The 22,609-nt window shown below is 45.3% G+C and overlaps 1 protein-coding gene across 5 annotated transcripts in view; it reads right to left on the reverse strand.

The window, feature by feature from the left end:
* The window catches only part of FHIP1B (FHF complex subunit HOOK interacting protein 1B), a 30,403-nt gene extending 8,196 nt beyond the window's left edge, over positions 1–22,207 (reverse strand). For 2 of the 5 annotated variants that reach the window (XM_047070991.1, XM_047070989.1), the window contains exons 1-11: positions 22,132–22,207; positions 11,610–11,938; positions 10,844–11,482; positions 10,317–10,475; positions 10,042–10,128; positions 9,684–9,851; positions 6,071–6,150; positions 5,601–5,806; positions 4,439–5,218; positions 1,797–1,975; positions 1,477–1,639 (exon numbers count right to left, since the gene is read on the reverse strand). In XM_047070991.1, the coding sequence (XP_046926947.1) occupies positions 1,477–1,639; positions 1,797–1,975; positions 4,439–5,218; positions 5,601–5,806; positions 6,071–6,150; positions 9,684–9,851; positions 10,042–10,128; positions 10,317–10,475; positions 10,844–11,482; positions 11,610–11,747 (2,599 nt within the window). In that variant the 5' untranslated portion in view covers positions 11,748–11,938; positions 22,132–22,207. Of the gene's footprint in view, positions 1–1,476; positions 1,640–1,773; positions 1,976–4,438; positions 5,219–5,600; positions 5,807–6,070; positions 6,151–9,683; positions 9,852–10,041; positions 10,129–10,316; positions 10,476–10,843; positions 11,483–11,609; positions 11,939–22,131 lie in introns of those variants that run through there. The other 3 variants (XM_047070990.1, XM_047070993.1, XM_047070992.1) reach the window with 3 other exon arrangements.
* Positions 22,208–22,609: the final 402 nt, after the last annotated feature.

The following is a 22,609-nucleotide window of genomic DNA, read 5'->3' on the forward strand; positions in this document are numbered from 1 at the left end:
TCCTTGGCCTAATCTTATTATCCCCACCCCTCTGAAAAACCTCTGATTTGCCCTCCACTGACTTCCCATTTCACTGCCTTTATCATACTGTACTGTAATAACTTGTTTCTAGTTTATATATAGGTCTTCTATCTCATACAGTAATCTGTGAGCTCAAGGGCTTAGACTCTTATTTATTCTACAGTGAACACAATACTAGCACTATGGAAATAAGACATCTTCACATGAGGAAATCATGCTAAGGAACTATAATAACCGTTCTGGTACTGTCTTCCCAACCCACATCTCTCATACCTCCATCTCACCCCTGCTCTCTTGCTCTTAGCATATTATTTTCCTTCCTACTTTGATTAGCAAATAAAGGACTTCAATTTCCTGACTTTTCCCTCCACACCTCACAACTCCATGGGTACATATCACTTCCTCCTTTGATCTATCCTCATTTGCCTCAAAAGGAGGAAAAAAAATCTTTTCCTGCCCAAAGTTAATCCTTTCCTGGTGTAATGGATCCCACTATTCCACCACCTTTGGGACCTTGCTTTCCCAGTTATGACATTTCTCTAGTCACTCTCCAGACTGACTGTCAGCTCTTTAAAAGCAGAGGTCTCATCTTATACCTCCCTGAGTAGCCTGTACCAAAGACAATGGCTAGTACATACAGCAAATGCTCAGACACTTGCAGATGGAAGATCTAGATTTAAAACTGCATGGTCACATTTAACTCTTCCTTCCTCCTTGTGCCTCACAACCATTCACCAAACTCTGCCAAGACTTCCTTTTCATTTCCACATTATCAAATTCTTCCTTCTTGTTCCCACTATTCTAATTCAAGCCTTGCAGGTCACAGATGCATTTCAGCAGAAGCCTCCTGACTCTATTTTCTCCTGGCTCCAATTCACTTAGCACATGAACTAATATGCTTATCTCTCCACTCTCATATCTAAGAACCTCCAGTGGGTTCTCACTGCCCAAAAGACCACAACTTCTACCCAGTCCAACTCCTAATCTGAGAACCTAATCTGAACTCTGGCCACATCTTTCCAGCCTTATTGCCAACTGTTTCACCACCTTCCAAATCCCCTGTTCCAACAAAATAGTTCGTGCTGTTGCCTGGACAAAAGAAAAAAGCCATCCCACTCCTTTGGCTACCCAAGTCTTATCTATCTCAAGAACCATGTCAAATGCCATTCCTGTTCCCAAGCTGTAACAATACCTCAACCTAGAGACTACTCTGTCCCCTTGCCTGTCTTACTACTTCAGCAGTTTTTGCTAGTGCTGCTGATTTGGCTCTTAGAGGACACAACTGTATTTTATCCTGTGACCAGAAGCCACAGGACAAACATCAAGACTCAATTTTCTACAACTCCTCAGTTCATGGCACAAGGTTTCACCCTTAATAAGAGTTCAATTAACCTTGGGCTAATTAGCTATCTAGGGAAGGTAGGAAGAGGACTGGAGTGGTGGGGTAGGCCTCACCTAGGGGATCGGAGCGGCGGGGGGTAGGTCCTGCTGCAGGGCCCTCGGCCCAGTCCAACTTGCCACGGGCAATGAGGTACTTCTTGGCTTTGGATAGCAGTGCTGGGAAGTCCTCCTGGGAGGCCGCAAAGCTCTCAATTTTATTCTTCACAGAACCCAGCACCTATGAAGCACAACTTCATGACATTTCTGTGTGGCTCTACACTGACGGTCCTTTCTAATCCCACTGGGCCTGTTCCCAGCCCCCCCAGGGTCACTCCAGCTGCGGGCCTGGCCCACCATGGAGCCTGGACGCACCCATGCATGCATGCATCGCACACCTGCAGCAGGGACTTGACACTGGGCTGGAAGACCATGTTGGTGTTGAGCAGGAAAGAGCGGAGCAGGGGCTGGGGGTGACAGGCCAGCTGGGCCACCAGCCCCGTCAGCAGGAAGTTGACATAGACGGAGTTCTGCAGCATGTTCTCGAGTTTGGCAAAGAGCACAGCCATGAAGGGGCCTGGGGAGGTTGGGCACAAGGATACAAGGCCTGAACACAATGCACATCACACGCATTCCTCCCAAAACCGAGAGACCCCCCGCCACTAGATGAAAATCATTTGTATGTCAGTGTCTGGGTTATATTTAAGTATCCTGTGATCACCTACTCTGGAAGAGATGAAATGGTAGATACCATGTGGACCCAAAAGTCCACACGCCAGCTTTACACTCAGGATGAAGAGCCAGATCATAGGCTCTGGAGTCAGACAGACCTGGTTTCAAATTCCAGCTTTATCCTCTACTAGTTAAGCTGCTGGATGAATCAAAATTCTCTAAGCATAGTGTCCTACTTAACAAAATAAAATATACCCACCTCACAGGGTTATTAAAAAGATCAAAGAAATATTCCTATAAAGCAGTTAGCCCAAGATGTAGCAAATTATAAGTTTTCAGTAATAACTATACACTACATAATGTCTCTCAGTATTTCAAAAAGTTTCACCCAAGAGACATAACAGAAGAAAGAACAAGCAAGAAAGTGATTAGGACCAAAAGAAGAATCAGGTTACACACAAGACAGAGGATAACACTACACCTGGATCAGAAAGAAAGCAAGAATGAACTGTAACAAAGACAAAGGTAACTACGAAGGCCAACTTAAAAGATAGGGGAGAAATCTCTGGGAGCCCCAAAGAAGAAATCAGCTCTGTTCAGGAACTGGGAACCAAGAAGGTAGAAGAGAATTTATAGAAAAAAGTTCAGTTCAGAGCCAGAGAAAACTGACTCAGAACAGACTCTTTGCTGGGTGAGAGGATAACAGAAGGGATTAGAATGATCTACTGGGAGAAGTGGCCTCAACTGAGCCAGATCACCAGCAGGAGGACTCTAGAGCCATCAGTCTATCTGACCAGTGATCTGTAAGGGAAAGGGATTAAACCTAAGAACTGCACCATGAACTGAGACAGGAGAGCAACAAAGGGAAAGAGGCAATGAATTCCAAAAAAGATCCTAGAACATTCTCCACTCCAAATGCACGTGACTGGCCTTAGCTCCATACAACTCTAGCTTAACAGGGTCCTAAGACACCCCATAACTCTGTCCTTCTGTTTCTCTCATTTCCTGGGACTTTCTTACATGAGAAAATTCAAAAAGCTCAGAAGAGTTTACAAAGAAGAAAAGGGACACAGCTTCAATTAATGTTTCAAGAATGTGGTAAAACCTGCATACCACCTTCTAATGGTACTGAGCAGGAAGAAGCAAAGCTTAAATAAACGGAAACACATTTTCTGTAGTCTGCAAGACGGAGTTGTCGTGACTCTAGAGCAGAAGCCTTGATGCTATGCAAGCAGGATGGCAGCATATCCCAGGCCCAGTTAGGACATGTACTGCTCAAGGCACAATAACTTGACTACAAACAACCAGAAGATGGGCATATACCTTGGTCAACTTATATCTGCCTTGCAGCCAAAAGATGACAATCCTAGTAAAAAGCTACCACGTGCTGAGTTCTCCCAAGGTACCAGCATCACAGTAAGTGGTTTACACGCGTCAATGATATGAAGGGACACTAACTCAAGGTGTGTCTAGACACTGCTTCTCAGAGGTGGTGTATTTTGTTTGTTTGTTTTCCCCCTAGAGTGAGGTGGGGAGTAAGGATAAGAACCAGATAAGAGCTGGGATGGTAAAGCTGGATCTCAAATAAAAACAAAGAGGAGTTAGCCCAGTCACTCAGGTCAGGTCTAACTCCAGGGTCTTTAGAAAGACCAAAAGAGCTCAGTTGGGGAGATCAGAGCTACACTTTTCTCATTTGCCCTCAAAGAGGCATTTCACTCTATCTGCTTCAGTCCTTACTACTAATGATGAGTCTGTAAGAAAGTCTTACTGGGTAATTATAGCAACCAACAAGGTACAAGGACAGAAAACAGCAAAAACCTGAAATTGAGTCCTTCTCTAAAGAGACTAGGAGAAGAAAGGAGGCCAGGGCAGAGTAGGGGGAAGAACGCCAGAAGAGATGATCCTAGGTCACAGAAAAGTTGATAGGAGACCCAACACCCAGACAAATATACGGGTGGGAACAGCATGGAACAGCATGGCTTACAGATGCCTCACATACAGAACACCACATATGTCCTCCATATGTATTGTTCAGATATATTGCTGTGATTTACCAGGAAACACCAAACACATCCTGATCACAATCTCAGGAAATGGCCAGACTAGGGAAGAGGAGGAACATGCACATAGAACATACAAGGCTCAGACATAAATTAATACTCAAACCAGCACAAGCATGGAAGAAGACATATAGACAGACACAGAGACCCAAGTATGACATGTATCTGGAAGGGATCCAAGCAAAATGGATGAGGAGCTAGGCAAGTACATGGAAATGACATGGAAAAGAAGTCTCAGAAATCAGCACAAACATGTTGAATACATGCAAAGAGTACGCAAAGGGGAAGGCCTAGGCTAAGTAGCTTACCAGTGAAGGGCTGGCTTGGCAGCTGGTTGAGCGTCCGCAATGGGCTGCTGAGGAAGGGGCCGGGGGGCTCAGGGGGACAGGTGAAGCTCTCATAGGCCTCCTCCTCCTCAAGAGGTAGTGGAGGCTCTAGCGGGGGTTCTGAGCCAGCCCCCCCATTGCTTAATGCCACCTCCAGTTCCCGGAGCTCCTGCCCAAAGCCCTCTAGTCCTGCCATGCCCTCGGAGGTGCTCTCTGGCAGTTCCCCAGCCCCCTCCTGAGGCACCCGACGAACCTTCTTGGCCCCCTCAGGCCATGGTCCTGGCACCCCATTGAGCTGGGGAGGGGGCAGGTGGCCAGGGCCCTCCCCTGTACCCCCAGAAAGCCCTCCACTCCCCAGCTCTTCCTCCTCCCCTTCCCCTACATTGTCCCTGTCCTCCTCAGGCAGTAGGCTGCGTTTCTTAGTCCGGGAGCCAACAGGACTAGGCTCAGGAGGGGGCCGCTCGCCATCATAGGGGGCAGACCAGGTACGGCAGGCTCGGACACACCGGTCCACACCACGGCGCGCCTCACGCAGATACTCCAGGTAATTGTCTTCCAGCTCACCAGGCTCCTCCACAGGGCTGGGCCGTCGGCCAGGGCTGGAGGCTGGGGATGCAGCAAGCCCTGGTGAGCGAGGGGCTGGAGCTGGGGATTCTGAGCCACCCAGACTCTGCTGTCGCAGGAAGAGGGCCAGACGAGACGGTGTGGAGGGCCGGGGCACTGTCACCACAGAAGAGGAGTCAACACTTGGGCTTCCAGGGCCTACAGAGGGAAAAAAAACATAAAAGGAATCAAAGAGACAGAGGGCCAGGAGGAGGAATAAGGCACCTAGGGAGACTAAGAGAGAAGGCAGTGAAGCAGCAAAGAAATGTGACCTATTTAGGCAGCTGATTCTCCACCCTCCAAATTAAGCTTTTCTGCATCCACCACCCCCTCTCACCACCCCCAATACCAAAGAAACAATGGAAAACAGAAACAATACATGACTGGAATGAAGAAGAGGAACAGCTTTGCTCAGAAGCTAAATTTCTTTGGTGGATTTAAGGCATCAACCTCCCCAAAGATGAAAATGCCACTCATGGCCATCTCCCTCCCCGCACCCAAACCCCACCTTCTTGCTAGGCTCCCCAGAACCAGGCCATACCCGTTGTGTCCTCCCTTCTCCCTGCCTCTCTGCTAGGCCCACCTCGTGCCCATGAGGCATGCTCTGGACGGGGTGGGCTAGGGGCACGATGCCGACAACAGCGTGGGATAAGGGAGAGAAACTTGTCTGCAGCTCGTCCATATAGGTCCACATCACGTACAGCTGGCTTCTGGCTCAGCATCACATGGTTACACGGGACAAGATACCTGGGAAAGCAGAAAAAGGAGCACAGGATAGATCAGAAAGGAAGGACAGGGCTTGGGAGAACATCAGGCCAATGGAACTACATGGCCAAGACAGGCTCCAAGAACATCAGGCCAATAGAAACACATGGCTAAGCCAGGCCAATGGAACTACATGGCTAAGCCATGCTCCACATGAGCAACCCCAATACAACCCATCGCCCCAGCAATGCACAAGGCCTTGAGAGTTCAGGATCAGCCATCCCTCAGCCCTGCCCCCACAGGTACCTGAGAACCAGCTGCAGCAGGACATCCTCACAGCTGAGGTTCAGTAGGGTCCTGAAGAGACTCAGAGAGACCATGCAGAGCTGGGGGGGTGGGGGAGGAGGGAGGGAGTCACCATAAGAGCTCTCTACCCACCAAGATGTTTACCAAATGGGAACCCCCCAGCCCCAGGCCCAACCAACCACTCCTAGAGTAGCATGTGCATAGGGCCTGGCACATAATGATCATTTGCATATTAAATAAATGATCACATGATCTTTGTAGGCAAGACCTCACTATTCACAGATAGGAATGAACCATGTGTCACATTCTATATTTCTACAGACCATACACATGTCAGCAGACTCTCTGGTTACATACCCCTGTCAGCAGAGATTCCAGTAGTACTTAATGGAATGAATACCCATGAAGAAAGACCCTAGGAAATACTGGGACTGAGTGAATGACTAACAGGAGACAACAACAATATGATAACTAAGTGAATGCCTGTCAGCGGAGACTGCGGGTGCACAGTAACTAAATGCCTACCAACAAGAAACCAGAGGGAACCTGGAAGAATCCCAGCTGGGAAGTGGGCGGGGCTGTGAACATGGAGTCTGAGTCACCTCTTCAACACTGATGTATCTCTAAGAAGGTAGAAGAAAGAAAAGCTCAAGCACAGCTGACAGGAAAAGGAAAAAATAGGTGGGTCCAGAATAGAGGAAACCATTTGTTTTAGAAAATAAGGGTGGTTCTTCTCTGGCTAGGCGAAGAGAGTGGAAGACAACAGACACAAGTAAGCACTCCCTCACTCCTTTGAATCCCCACAGCACTTTCTCTTATGGCAAGTATACCTAGAGCTCCCTGAAGATGACTATTGGGTCTTAGGCCAGGGCACACTGCACAGTCTAGATGCTCATCATTTACTAAATAAATGTGGGAAGATTAAAAGCCAACTGCAGTGGGAAAGAGATGAGATATCAGTTCACATATTTGGATATTTGCAAGGATGTTCAGATTTACCCTAAATAACCATTTTAACTAGCAATGAAAACATTCACACTCACTGAAAGGTTGTGAGGTAGGTAGAAAAATGGTCCCCCAAAGATGTCCAGGTCCTAATCCCCATAACCTGTAAGTATTTTACCCTACATGACAAAAGGTACTTTGCAGATATGATTATGGTTATGAAATTTGAGGTGGGGAAAGTAGCATGGATTATCCAGGAAGGCACAATCAAATCACTTGAGTCCTTAAAAGCACAGGACCTTCACCAGCTGGGTCAAAAAGATATCTGAAGCTTGAGAGGGACTTGATCCACCATTGATGGCTCTGAGGATGAAAGAAGGGGGCTACAAACCAAGGAATTTGGTTGGCCTCTAGAATCTGGGAATGGTCCTCAGCTGACAGTCAGCAAGAAAATGGGAATCTCAGTCCTGGAACTGCAATGAAATAAATTCTACCAGCAACCCTACTGAGCAAGGAAACAGATCCACTCCTAGAGACTCCAGAAAGGAACACAGCCCTGAAAACATTTTGATTTTAGCCTAGTGAGATCTGTGTCAGACGTATGACCTACAGAACTGTAAGATAATAAATTTGTGTGTTTTAAGCCACTATGTTTGTGGTGATTTGTTATGACAGCAATGAGAAACTAAAACAGGCACAGAGACTGACTAGCCAGCATGATTCACTTGAAGCCACAAAAGAAAAGCTTAAAGAAGTTCAAAGTCAGGGCAGCAGAATCAAGACTAAAAAAGGCCAAACAGTAGAAAGGAAAGCCCCGGCATCCTGAAATCAGAAACAATCTTGTCCTCCAAGAAGCAGGAAACAAGAAGAAATACCCCAAAAACATGAAGGCTCCTGAGACGAGAGGACCAAATGCAAGACTAATAAAATTAAATGCTGAAGACTAAAGACAATGAGAGAGAGTCAAAGAAGTGAGGATAAGATTAAGACAAAAGGAACATGGAGATAGCCCAACATAGGAAAAAAAAAAAAAAAATCAACCTCAAGAAGGAAATTAACTGTCTCAAAACACGAAGAGGACATTCCATCAGGCTGAATAGATAAAAGACCATGGTCTAACTTTAGCATAATGCGAAATTGGTATCTTTGTAAAATTAAAGCTTTGACATCTATTTCCTATTGATTTTAGACAATAATTCCTAATTAACCCAGGCATGTATCATAAGTACTTTTTGGAATATTGTAAAAATACACATGCCCTGTATATTATAATCCAAGAAATCTAAGGCAGGGAGCCTAGAAACTGTTGTAGCTGTTGCCATTTTCAAATTCTGAAGTGTGCACCTGGTTCAGAAACACTGGTCTAATCAAAGTCAGTGTAGAATACTTCATCCATACCCTTAGTATTCAAAAACCTCACCTACACAAAACAGCTATCCCAAAACCTCACCTACCAAGAGGCCTACTACCAGGTATCTCAATGTATCTGAATGATTTTCAACAGTTTTCCAGAACCTTTAGTAATCTGAGAACTTCTATTTTAAATACAAGGACCTAGGGAACTTCAATTTGTTATAAGAAGGAAACAAAAAAATGGTTCCAGAGCTAAATAAGTGGCATAAAGTTCATGACTAAATGAATGCTTTATTCCCCTAGAAAGACTCTGGGTCTTTATTATTGGAAACTACTTACTCCTCTTTCATACATATTTCTACTGATTAAAATCCAAACTGCTTACCATGGTCTACAAGGTCATGCATGACTGAATCTTACCTACCTCTCTACTTTCACCTCATTCCCTTCTCCCCCTTGCTCACTACACCTCCAGTCTTACTGGTCTTTTATTTCCTCAAATACACTCACTCATCCCCATCTCATGTACTGTGCATGCTGCACCCTCTGCTCAGACTCTTCTTCCACTTGTTCTTCAATAGGTGAACTCCCTCATGACCTTTAGGTCTTAGCTCAATGTCACCTCCTCAGAAAGGTTTCTGACCACCTTATTATCTTCTAAACAGCTGTTTGGTTTTTTCGTAACAGTGACCACAACTTTCAATTATTTTATTAATGGGTTTGTATAAAGTAAGGAAGCTCCATGACACCAGCAACTATGCCTACCTTGTTTACCACTTATCCTTAGTAGGAGAAAACAGTAAGTAAAACATTCAGTAAAAATGTTCAGGAGGAAGGAATGTTTAAGTAGGTAGGTGGGGAGATGGGTGCCCCAAGTTACATCACTTCAAATGTGGCAAATCCAAAGGGGAAAAAAGCTAAGCATACCAGTAGCAGCTGGATCACCTATCAAAGCAAACACAAAACCTGGGGAAGTGATCTCAGTCACCCACAGCAGGCCACAGTACAATACACAGCTGAAGAGAACCCCAGGCCAATGCTACATCGCAAGTACAGCACAATGGCAAAACCCCTAGTCATGATGAGGAGCCAGTTATCCAGAAAAAGTAATGTGTTCTAGATTCATATATTACAAAAGCAAGGGAGCTACTCCCAAAGTGGTCAAAAGTTTAATACTGGAAAGTAAATGCCACCTAACTTTGAAGTGACTGCTGGAGACAAAGGCCAAAGAAGGGCAGGCACACCCTCCCAGAACAAAGTTCAGAGAGAGAAGATGGCTCACCCAGGTAAGCCAGGACAGAGGTAGGGGCCATACCCGGGAGTTGCTGCCAATACGGGCAACGAGGGTGTCAAGGATGGTGTGGGTGTCATGCCGGTGTAACAGCAGGAATCGCAGGAAGGTACGGAGCAAAGCAGGCTCTGAGATACTCCGTAGGAAAAGCTCCAGATAGGCGGTACTGGCGATCATCTCCTCCACAGAGGTCTGGACGAAGGGGAGGGAAAGTTTGGAAATTTAGGGCTTCCCTGCACATGTACTAAGTTATTTTCCCCGAGCTCTAAGGAGGAACCAGGAGAAGATAGGGAAAAGGGGAAGAGTACCCAGCCCACTACTTCCCACATTGGTCCTGGCACTGGGGTCACCACCCCTCAGCCTTGCCACCCATAACTCTCACCTTATGCAGGGCAGGGCCCATGACAGGCACCAAGAACCCATTATGGATATAATCAACTAGCTGCTTCTGCACCAAAGGGTGAGCCACCTGTAGGGGTACAACAGAGAAGGAGGAAGAATGTGAGGTGACCACTGTCTGGAAGGGAATAGAATGGTACAAGCAGGCACCCACCCCCAAGATGGCAGAACAGCAGAACTCCAGGGAATGTGCCCCCTTCCCACCCCATTTGCCCAGAATGACCAAGAACCAGTCCTCCTGGGAAGGTGCAATCCCACCTGAATGACTGCATTGCAGAATTCTAGGGAACTCATGAAGAGCGCAAGGGCTGGCACTCCCAGCCAATCCTCCCGTCGCAGGCAGTGCCAATCATCCCCTGGAACCTCAATCTTGCGGGGCAGTGAGGAGTACAGGGCACTCAGCCCTGTGGCCAGCACCTGGGGGCCATCCCCAAGGACAGGTTACCAAAAGCTCAGACAATACATAAAAGGGAACCAGGGGAGCTATTAACCCAGAGTTTTGATGGGACTAGGGGAAAGAACTATTCCTCAAGCAGATATTTAGTTATCCAATGTGCCAGGACATCACCTGGGAACACTGGTCCATGAAGAGTCTTAGTATCTATGCTGTCCACCTAAGCCCATGTTTCATCCCCACCCCAACTCCAGGCACTGTTTTCAAACCCAGGGGGCTACCACCTAAAGGAAAAGTACCCAGTACATAGCCCCTCCACATCTTCTGGATAGCAAGGTGCTGTCTAGTGTCTATACACCATACCCTACCCCCCATCCCAGGAGGTGCTGACCGGGCAGAAGTAAGAGTGATCTGCAATGTAGCGGCCCACAGTGGGACTCCCGGCCGACAGAGCCATGAGCAGGAGTAGGGCATCACGGGCCTGCTGGCCCAGCGTGCCCTCCCGATGGACGAAGGGAACAAGGCGAGAAAAGAGGAGAAGGCGGGGGGCAGCTCCAGGCTCAGGAGGTGGCTGCAGGAAGAACTCGAGCAATGAAGGTTCCCGGGCCAGACACACACACAGCTGGCTGAGAAGTAGCACCAGGCCTTCATCCAGTGCTGGGCTACTGGGCACAGGACGGCCACAGGCATCCAGCAAGGTCAGCAGAGCCTCACGAACTGGACCATGTCGCAACAGTGGCTGGCGAGCTTCACTCACTAGCATCTCAAACAGCTTCAGTTGCTCAGCCCGCCGTTCCTCAACCCCATCCCCAAGCTCATCCCATTGAAGCTGCCAAACCAACACACGGGTTAGCAGGTCCTCACGCAAAGCGAACTCCAGCAAGGGCCCAGGGGTCGTGGGGGCTGAGGGAACCACACGATCTTCTACCAGCAGTGTCAACATCTGGTAAGTGTGGTTGCGTACAGCACTGAGATCATCTGCACCCCCAGAAGCTGCCCGAGGGCCTTGCCGCTCCAGGATTCGCACTACCTGGAGAAACAGAAGATAGAAGGAATCTAAGATGATATGATGACTAAATGGGATGGTGAGAGTGAACAGAAGGTTAGGAAAACTCGGGGAGCCAGTGGATTAGGCCATTTGGTATAGAATCTCCTACCTGGGACCAGTGATTCTTGAAGACCATGAGGCAGGTCTCAGGGTCAGCCATGACAGGGGCCTGCAGACTGGACCCCTGAGGTACACGGTGCCCAGGGCCCCGGGAGGCCAATCTGCTCAACCAGTTCATCCTCTCCATGAGGCAGGCTGGGCAGGGCCAGTAGCCAGAGGGCCACACTCTGAGAATTTGCCAGCTGGCAGCTTTCTCCACTTGTGTCTCTAGTCTGCTTCATCCGGTCTGCAGGAGCCAGTAGCTGGCCATGGATCCAGAAGATACACCAGGCTGGAATAGCGAGCCCAGAGGTCACGGCCCAGTCCAGACCTGCAAATCTAATTCAAAGACAGAGAGAAAGGAAGAAATCAACAGAGGAGTTTGCCTCTCTCCACTCCCCAACAGGAAGAACTCAGAGCCACCAATCCACTGAAAATTCCATGCACATATGCAAACACACAGTACCTTAAATATAACGTGTTTAAAACAGAACTCATTCCTACCACCAAACCTATCACTCCTCCAGCTTTCTCCATCTCAAGTACTGATACCAATATTCACCTACATGCTCAGGCCAAAAACTTGAACATCATCCTTATTTCTCCTTTTCCTTAATTCCAATGTCCAGTTTATCAGCAAACCCTATCACCTATACCCTCAAAGCATGTCTTACTATTGCAATAGCTTCCAATCTGGTGTCCATGCTTCCAGTCTTGTTTCCCCCTCCCCTGACAGTCTATTCTACACAAAGTAACCAGAGTGATATTTTTAAAACCTAACTTATGTTACATCTCTCCTCTCTTGAATACCCTCCAATGACTTCCCATCACACTAGTAATAATCCAAATCCCTTACCGTGGCCTCTGGGTACTCTATGATCTAATCTGTATTAACTTCCTACCATCCTCCTCCTCACTCATACTTTACTCACGCAGGCCTTCTAGAATACTCTCTATTCTCTGGGCTTGGAGTGCTCTTCCCTGATCTTCACATTGTTCACATCACTCCATTTTTTTCGAATGCTGTCTCCTCAGAGAGGCCTTACTTAATTCTATTTAAGTAGTACATCTTCCCACCTTCACTCTCTAGCTTCCTAATCTTCCTTCTTAGCAGTTTTCACTATCAAAAAATATTTACTCGCTTATTTATTTGTCTAGCTTCTCCACCAGAATGTAAGCTCACTGAAGGCAAGGTTTGTCTGTTTTGTTTACTATTGTATCCCCAGTACCTAGAGCAATACCTAGGGACTCAGTAAATATTTGCTCAATGTGTGGATGCTTAAGTGAATGAATGAATAAACGAATGAATGAAGGAACAAGAAACCCAGTCTTGGGGTGCCTGGCTGGCTCAGTTGGTAGAGTATGCAACTCTTGGTCTCAGGATTGTGAGTTCAAGCCCCACACTGGGTATAGAGATTACTTAAAAATAAAATCAGGAAAGAAGGAAGGAAGGAAGGAAGGAAGGAAGGAAGGAAGGAAGGAAGGAAGGAAAGAAGGAACCCAATCTTGATCTGACTCCAGCCCTCCGAGACTACTGAGGAAGAAATATTTTTCTACCTATCACAGTCCCTCCCTAGAATCCCACCCAGTAGGAAATAACCCAAGAGACCCTTAACTAGCTGAACACTCTTAAGGGGGAGAAATCCAGAGCCAACCGAAAGAGTGGAACAATTTTCATTCCAGCGAAGAGCACAGGGACACATTCCCATATACACACAGATACCCCACTCCTGTCAGATATAGCCAACACTCACTCCTGGGGCCATGACATGACACCCTCACTAGGGAAAGGGAAAAAGTACCAAAATAGCTGTTGGCCTAGACCATGGCTCACAGTTCCTTCTCCATCACACCCCTCACCGCCTCAGCAGTATTATCTCTCACAAGTACAAAAACTTCAGAGGAAAGGCGTGGTTCAGTTGTCCTTCCTCTTTAAGCTCAACAAGGGCTGAAGGAACCCAGAGACCTGGAAATAGCCCCACACTCAGCCCTCGGGTTATGTTACCACCATCCCCTTCCACCCAGATACTCTCTCTTACAGTTACCACCAACTCACAACCAAAGGAAGGTAGCAACTATACTTAAGGAAGCCTTCTGTAAAATAGGAGACAGTTTTATAAAGGGCAGGGCCAGCCCTAAACAGCAGGCAGGGTTCACTCACTGTACATCCGTACTGATAATGTACTGAGCACTCTGCTAAATAATCAATGCAAATACAAAGACAGATAAAAACAGTTGGAGGGGAGCATAAACAATACCTCTAATGAATATTATAAACAGAGGTATTTACAAAAGTATCACAGGGATATGAAAGCAAGTAATTCTACATGAAAGACTATAATGGGGATTCCAGAAAAGAGATGACTTCTGACTTAAATCTTTAGCAACTGAAATACTGGCAACAAAGAGAGCAGAGGAAAAGACCTTCATACTAAAAACAGTATGTAGAGAAGTGCCTGGGTGGCTCAGTCAGTTAAGGGTCTGACTTCAGTTCAGGTCATGATCTCACGGTTCGTGGATTCAAGCCCCATGTCGGGCTCTGTGCTGACAGCTCAGAGCCTAGAGTCTGCTTCTGTATCTCCCTCTCTCTCTGCTCCTCTGCTGCTCTCACTCAGTCTCTCTCAAAAATAAGTAAGCAGTAATAAAATTTTTTTTAATTAAAAAAAAACCAGTATGTACAAAAATATGGCACTATGAAAGAACATGACAAATCTGAAAAACAGTTCCAACTTGGGGATGGCATAATCACAGACTACTTAGAGAAGAGAGAAACAATATGGAATTGAAGGGTAAATAAGGGTGAAGCTTATAATTAGCAGTGAATAGCAGGCTAACGAGTTTAGGTTTTATCTATTGACACCCCGGAAACAAAAAAGATTTTTTAGACAAGGAAATGACAAGATCAAATTTGCCTTTAAAAATATGTCAAATAGAAGTATAATAAGGTGAATGAGACAGGCAGAAGGCAGATGAAGTAAGAGTAGGATTAGAAAAGATAAATCTGATATTCACCTTTATCTTTGCATGTGCCATGTGATAATGAAATTATTTACACCTGTAATATCTCTGCCAATAACACCAAGCTCCTTCAAAAGGGACCATTATCATTCATTCTTTGCAATCACAGTGCCAACACAGTGCCTGGCATTCAAAAATACTTGTGGAACTGAACACTGAATTAAAACCAATTATAGCTAACATATATTGAGCACTTACTATGTGCCAGGCTTTTTTCTAAGTACTATATATAGTAGCTCATTTAAATCCCATAAAAACTCTAGATGTACTGGTATCTCCATTTTACACATAAGAAAATCAAAGCCTAGAAAAGTTAGATTTACTGTAAAGTTAGCCAGCTAGTAAGCAAGACTAGAATGCAAATGCAGATAATCTGTCTCCACATTTAACCTAGCCATGAAGTAGAAGCAACAAGACCTGACAAATGAATGGAGGAGAAGAGAAGACTCAGATATGAAGTCTAAGAGATTCAGTAAAAGATAATGCTTAACAGGCAAGGAACACATAACAAAGGGAGGAGTGTTTTAGAAAAAAGGATGAATACAGTTTTGGATATGTTAAGCTTTGAGACACCTATAGGATATCCACGATGTCCAGAAAGCAAACAGAAATATTATATGTGAGCTCGAGTGAAATCAAGAATAAGGATATACATCCAGAAGTCAACAACTAATTGGTGATAGATGAAGCTATAGAGAGGGATGGAATCATCCAAAGACATCAGCAGATCCTGAAAGGAGCCAAGGGTAACATTCTGTGGAAAACCAGGAATTAGGAAAACAAAAGAAGAGGTGTTTTTGAAGACTGTGAAGGTAGCCAGAAATGGAAGGAAAAATCCAAGAAATAATGATAATCTAAAAATCAAGGAAAGGAAGTTTCAAGAAACTAGAGATTGCCATAACATATAGTCTACAGACAAAGTAGAATGAAGATTGAAAACAGTCAGTTTTAGCAATCTAGTTTTAGATAAACTTAGGAAAGTAACTAGTTAAAGAATGACCAAGAGCCAAAGAAATGTAAAATGCAATTATCTGGAAAGTCAGTGACATAGAAGGATGCAAACAGAGCAACAGCTTAAAAAAACTAGGAGGGGTTGGAGGTGGGAAGCCAAGAAAAAGAGTTTTTATTGTTTGGTTTGGTTTGGTTTTATGGAGAGCCTCAAGGTTGTTTGTCAAGTGAGGAAAAGAAGTATGAAGAAAGTAACAGGTTGTGGATAAATACAATGGGGATAATAGAAAAATCAGGTATAGCACTAGTCTGAGAAAAAGAAGTATGTATACCATTTTCTCTGAGGAGGAAAATAGTAATAAAGGATGGGTGCCAGTTCAGGTAAATCTGAAATCTGAAAAAGGGAAGCTAATATCTACTACCACCCCACCACTCACCTAATCTTCTCTCACTCACTCACTCACCCAGGAGAGTCGGGGTGGGGAAGAAGAAAAAGGGGTGAGAAGGTGGTAGAGCCACAGAACAGATGCTCAGTCTTTCATATGTGGTTTCCTATAAACCATCAAACAGTCATACAGACTGGTAACTACCAGCAGCAGGGATGCACTGAAAAGGTACTTATCTGTCTGCCCAAGTACTGAAGATACCAAGTAAGCATGGGCTTGGGGGGGCAAAGCCAACAGTTGAGAATACTAATAAGAAATGTCCCCTTCTACTAGCTCTCTCACTATTATTAGCATTATGTCTTATTGGTTTCCTTAAACTCTGCCTATGCCCTCGTAAATATAATCCCTTTATCAAATTCTTCCCAAACCAAATGCGTTCAATCTGCCCCCCTGAAGACCTTGAATAACAGAAGAATATCTATCACTGCTTACAGAATGCTTTCTCAATCATAATCTCATCTGAGGACTGAAAACAAATAGAGGCCCTAACATCAAGTAAGAATAACACAAAGTAGTAGGTAAAGCAGGAGCTCTGGTGTTCCTCAAATAAAGGTTTGAATCCCAGTCCACCATTTTCCAGTTGTGTGACCTTAAAAAAAATCACCTCCCACATCAAAGCCTCAGTTTACATAAACTCCTGATGAAATAAGTGTTGTTACTGTTTTAAAAATTAAATAAGAGGAGCGCCTGGGTGGCTCAGTCGGTTGGGTGTCCGACTTCGGCTCAGATCATGATCTCGCAGTCCGTGAGTTCGAGCCCCGCATCGGGCTCTGTGCTGACAACTCAGAGCCTGGAGCCTGTTTCAGATTCTGTGTCTCCCTCTCTCTCTGACCCTCCCCCATTCATGCTCTGTCTCTCTCTGTCTCAAAAATAAATAAACATTAAAAAAAAATTAAAAAAAAAATTAAATAAGATAACCTATGTAGCACACCAGGCATATAAAGCAGGTGCTCTGTAAATGGCATTTTCCTTTCCCCATTCCCTCTCCCGATCCTATCTGACCAAGATAACCTCACCTCTAAGAGGAGAGATCTAACCTGCTCTGACCTGTGCATCCCACCACCTCACACTCATACCCTGGTAAGCAAAAGATGAGCCAAGCATCCAGTGTCAGCAAAGTAAAGCTTGATCATGTCCAAAACTAAATTGTCTTTAGCTGCTAGGACTCATTTCCAAAGATTAACAACTAATTCCTACCTTGCAATATAACTGGGGTGCCCACTTCTGCTTTATTACTTGACCAACAAAGGGCACTGCTCACAAACTCAAGAGGGACTAGCCTCCAGGACCTTTCTTCATCCCTCCCGATCCCCAACTCTTCTCAAAGACCTCAAAAAGAAAAGCCATACTGAAATCAGTGTCTCAGAACCCAAAAGCTAACACTTAACCCGGGCCCCCTTCACAAACTGTAAAAATACAAAAGGAGACCATAGCTTGGTGTTCCTATCACCTACTTAAGACTCTCTCATTCCCAGCTAACTGTGCAAAGTTCAAAAGCGAGACAAAGAAAATGGAATCACCACTCTATTACTGTGCCGTTTCCTGCCACAGCAAAGTCTATAAAAAAGTATACCCCTCTTCCCAGATTTACCATCAGGCTCAGTCACAGGGGAAAAAGGGGAAGAAAGAGCTGATCTTTTAGACCCACAAATAGCCAAGTTCAGTCACTCATCTTAGGGCACAAAATAAAGCCTTAAAGGTACATTCAGCAAGGGTGTCTACCAACCTCAGAATAGCAGGCACAGGTAGGAAGGAGGTGGCTCAGTTTTACTGAGGAACCTTTGCCCTGGGAGAGGCAAGAGAGGGAGGGAGCTGGGGACAGGGATACACCTGCAATACCTACAGTAGACAGGGAGAAATCAAAATGACCTCTCGAGAACAGGTCAGTAAAGTCCTGAGCTTTCTCTCCCTACAGTGGCTCTTCCCAGGCAAGATGACTGACTACTGACATTAGAGGCACGAATGAGCTATTACTGTATATACTGAAAGTAGAAAGATCTGGTTAAAACCTCATAGGAATACAAAAGGAGGGGGTACCTCACAGGAGCCTAATCTAGAGCTCAGCTTACATATATCCTCCCTGCTTGTCCATCCTTCGGCCTCTATAAATAAGACAAATGGGCTATCAATGTGTGGTGCCAACTCACTCCCTCCCCTCTCCCCAATACCACCTCTGCTTCTTACAGGGAATCTCACCTGACTTACACAACAATGTGAACCTCAGTTATGGTGACTCTCCTTTATAACAGTAAATCCCTATGTCACACATGGTTCTCTCTCCACCCCTCTTAGGTGATGATGACAAAGAAGATGTCAAAAAGAGAAGAGACTCAACTAGATCCTAAGGAAAAAGGAAAGTTCACTGGGCAGAGAAGAAAAAGTGTCCCTAGTTAGAGAAAAAGCTATTACAAAGATCTCAAGGCTTAAAAAAAGTAACATGTTAGGGAACTATGAAGACTTTATTCAAGCTAGAACACAAAGTAGAGAGTGGCAGGAGATGAGGCTGGAGAGGTGAGTTGAGGCCAAATGATGCCATATTAAGCAATTTGGATGTTGTCCTACAGAACACAAAGAGCCAAAAGTTTTTAAGCGAGGAGTTCTATGATTACATTTGTATTTTTAGAAAGATCATTCTAGGGAAAGACTAGAAAAGAGCAAGACTGAAGGCAGGAGACTGTTGGGGGGAGGGAGTGAGAATCCAGATCAGAGATGAGGAGGAAGTAAACTAAAGCTTTAACAGTGAAGATGTAGCCACAGAGATGAAGAGGAGATAATTTAAAGGGAAACATTAAGATTTTAGTGACTGACTAAATACAGGGCATAAAGGAGCAGAAAGAATGAAGATGACACTGAAGTCCTTGCCTAGACTGAGATACAGAATATGCTACAACAGCATGCTCTCAGAGCAAAGATAGTGAGTTCTGTTTTAGACATGTTAATTTTATGATACCTGTGGAGATATATGGTAGATCACTGAATATATATGACTGGAATACAGGGAGAGACACACTAGATAAAGAAGTAACCACCCCATCATGATATACTTTTGTATTTAACACTCTCTCTCTAAACTGAAATTGTCTTTTCATGTATCTACCTCTCTCAACCTGACTTAGAATTCCTTGAGACCACAGAGGACCATGTCTTCTCTATCTTGTTATCTCATAAATGTGAGCATCACAAGGACAGACTACATACTGAAAAAGTATTTTCTGAATGAATAAAGGAATTAATACATGAATGAATGAATTTGTTCTTCCAGTATTTACTAGAGGGCCTGGCGAATAGCCGATATGCAATAAATGATTACATAAAGCACTCCAAACATGTTTCTATCTAGGTATCATCACCCTCATTTATGTTACATCTTCTCAGATTTACCACCTAGCTGTATATGTAAGTCAAAATCCATTATACTTACTACACTACTATTTCAACAGAGTTCAGTACAGCTTACCAAACTCAGTACTTTCTCTGGAACACCCAAGAATTTGTACAGTCCCCTAAGAACCTTCTGATGACATGACTTGTCCTGTCACCATCACAATGTGAACCAGGTATTATGTATACCTGTTCCCATGTCATTGCCACAATATTAAACAGAAGCCCCATCTCTCTGTCACCCTCAAAGTGTCTTTAATCTCTTTTGGAACCACATTAATTACAAATGATAAAAAATGGTTTTGCCAATATAATGCCCTCATGTCATCACAACTTTTCCCATACTTAACGTGCCTTTTAGTCCACATCACCTTCACTTTGTTACAAACCTTCTTTCCCCAAGTCACTCTCAGGAGACCAGATTTTGGGTTCAGCCTTGCCACTGTATACTATGTGACCTCTGGTTTATGAATATGATTCCTCATCTATAACATAAGAATTCCAGCCCTTGCCTACTTCACAAAGTATGTAAACCCAGTGAAATGTGAAACTGAATGTATGTTGTTCAAATGTCAGAAGTTATATAGAATTACTGTATAAGCACATGTTCCTCAACATGATACAACAGCCACACCATCATCACTCTAAATTTCTGGATTTCAGGAACTAATAAAAATAATTTCTAAAAAATTTTACAAATAGGGTTGTTACTTTTTATTTTGGTAAATAAGACCATTTCTTGAAAACCCACCATCTACCATCACCATTATTTCATCAGTCAGAAAGCACTTTCACTAAAAGAATAGAATAATCTCAGAATAAACTTATCTTTATGAAAAACTCATGTTTCATATGTTATCTTTCTCTCCTTCCACCTTGGATGGATGAAAACTTTATCATGGACTGGCACTGTCCTTGGCCCAGAGTTTAGGAATCACTGCTCTAAACCCTGTTGTGATACATATAAGTTCTACAGTGTTCTTCCCACCAGGGTAGGTGGTCAAGGGTTACACTAGCATAAAAATGTTTGGCCTCTGGAGAGAAGCAATGAAAACATACCATGGGTCAGAACAGTTGGTTCTGAGGCTGAGACTCTGGAACGGACTGGCCACTTGGGTTTGGGTTGCCCTTAATTCTCAAGAGAATTGTCCAGACAGGAAAGGCCTAAATCTCCCTGAGGTTGAGGATGGTATCTAGGCTCTGTGGCCAACTGTGACTACAGAGGAAAATGTAGTGGTAGGAAAGCAAACTGTCCATTAAAACTGAGTGCCAACTCAGTTTTCTAGAACTTTTAATGTTTGTTTGTTTTGTTTGTATGTATTTATTTATTTGAGAGAGAGAGAGAGAGAGAGAGAGAGAGAGAGAGAGAGACTCCCAAGCAGGCTCCATTCTGTCAGCACAGAGCTCCACACAGGGCTCAATTTCACAAACCATGAGACACGTGACTGAGTCGAAATCAAAGAGTTGGGCACTTAACCAACTAAGCCACCCAGGCACCCCTAGAACTTTAAAAATGTTCATGTACATGTGGTTGGCAGGGAGAAAGGGACCTGCAAGATACTAATAAAATGAACCCCAAAATGTGTCACGCACGGAGAGTTGCATGGGAGTTGCAAAGGGATAGGACAAAACTTCTGAGTGTAGTAGAAATGTTCTGTATCTTGAAAGTGGTAATGGTTTCACAGATGTAAACATATGGTAAAACCCATGTACATTTTAAACATGAGCAGTTTACTGTATATCAATTTACCTCAATAAAGTAGGGTTTTTTTTTAACTCAACTGTAAGAAAGTGACTTAGAGCAAAGCCATTCTGCTTGAGAACCTAAACATAGTGTTGTATGTAACAAACCATGTGACTTTCATAAAAGTAGAATTAGCAACTCAAAGTGGTTAGTGCAATTTAGATGACAACCGTCAGAGCACAGCTAAGCATAGGTGAGGAGCAGCAGTGGAGTAAGACCGCCCAGAGCAGGTGGAGAGAAAACAAACATGGGCGGTCATAGCCAAAAAACCTCCATGCGAGGAACCATCTTCAAGTTTGCAGTCCCAAAGAGGAACTTGACAAACCGGCAGTTTCAGTGATTACTCTGGTTGAAAACTAAGCCTCAAAAATTATTTTCATTATCCTAGTTATTACTGCCCATGATGCCTTCAATTTTCTGTCCTCAAAAAGCCAAGTGCACAACACTTCCACCCAGGCTGTCCTACTCGGTCTGAAACTACTGCTCTCACTAGGCAGGACAGTCCATCGAAGAAGGACTTACTTACCTCACCCTTATCCAAGCCTCACAATCCTCATTCCTTCCCCCCATGCCCTACCCTCAACTCCCTCACCCATTCCCCAGCAGCCCGCATGCTCCGGCCTTTGCCCTTTACTCTCCCCTTCCCGCACAGGCCGTACCCTCTTACTCTGGTCCCAGCGTTGCCCTCACCTCTGCCCACAGGTGCCTCAGCCCCTCAGTAAACTGTGTTCACAAGTCCCTTTCCCTTCGTCTCTTGAAAAGCATCCCCAGCCCCTCTTACAACCCAGCTCCTCACTTGCCCACTCACCCTCAGGCTCTTCGTACCCTGCTCCCCTACCTTAGACACTCACACCCGGCCCCTCACCACATGCCAGCCCCTCACCCAGTGCCCTCACAACCGGTACAGTCACCAAATGCGGTGCCGTCATTCCACAGTCCCTTAGCCCCTCATGCGAATCTCCGGGCCCTGCGGCCCATACTTGCTGTTCACTCACAGAATCCTGACCCTGACCAGGCCCGAACGCCGCAGCCGTGCTAGGTGAGTTCAGGCCGCCGCCATCGCTCCTGAGGCGCACCAGCCGCGCCCCGCCCCGCGCCACACGCAACCCGCGCCCCCGCGCACCACACGTAACCGCCCAGCGACGCACCGCTGGGCAGTGGCGTGCCAGCTCATTGGCTGGACCCGGCCAGAGCCGGAGCGTCGAGGCTTGTTTCCTGGCAACGGCCGAGCGCAGGGGCGGGGTCGCCGACGGCGTTCCGAGAGAGGAGTACCACCTCTTCTCCAGGTCCCGCCCCTTGTGCTGTAAACCCCGCCCCTCTGAAGGACTCCAGCGTGTCATAGGAGAAGACTCCTGGGAAGGCGGAGGCCCACAGGGCGGGGGGCGGAGCCTGAGAAGGAAAGGTCGAACCAGAAGGGCAGAAGGCGGGACCTAAGGAGGGACGCAACTTTAAGAGGCAGGGAAAGGCCAAGGG

This window comes from Lynx rufus, unplaced genomic scaffold, assembly GCF_022079265.1.
Source record: "Lynx rufus isolate CCGP_SWC_20201006 ecotype Redwood Valley unplaced genomic scaffold, mLynRuf1.p SCAF_9, whole genome shotgun sequence".
Lineage (NCBI taxonomy): Eukaryota > Metazoa > Chordata > Mammalia > Carnivora > Felidae > Lynx > Lynx rufus.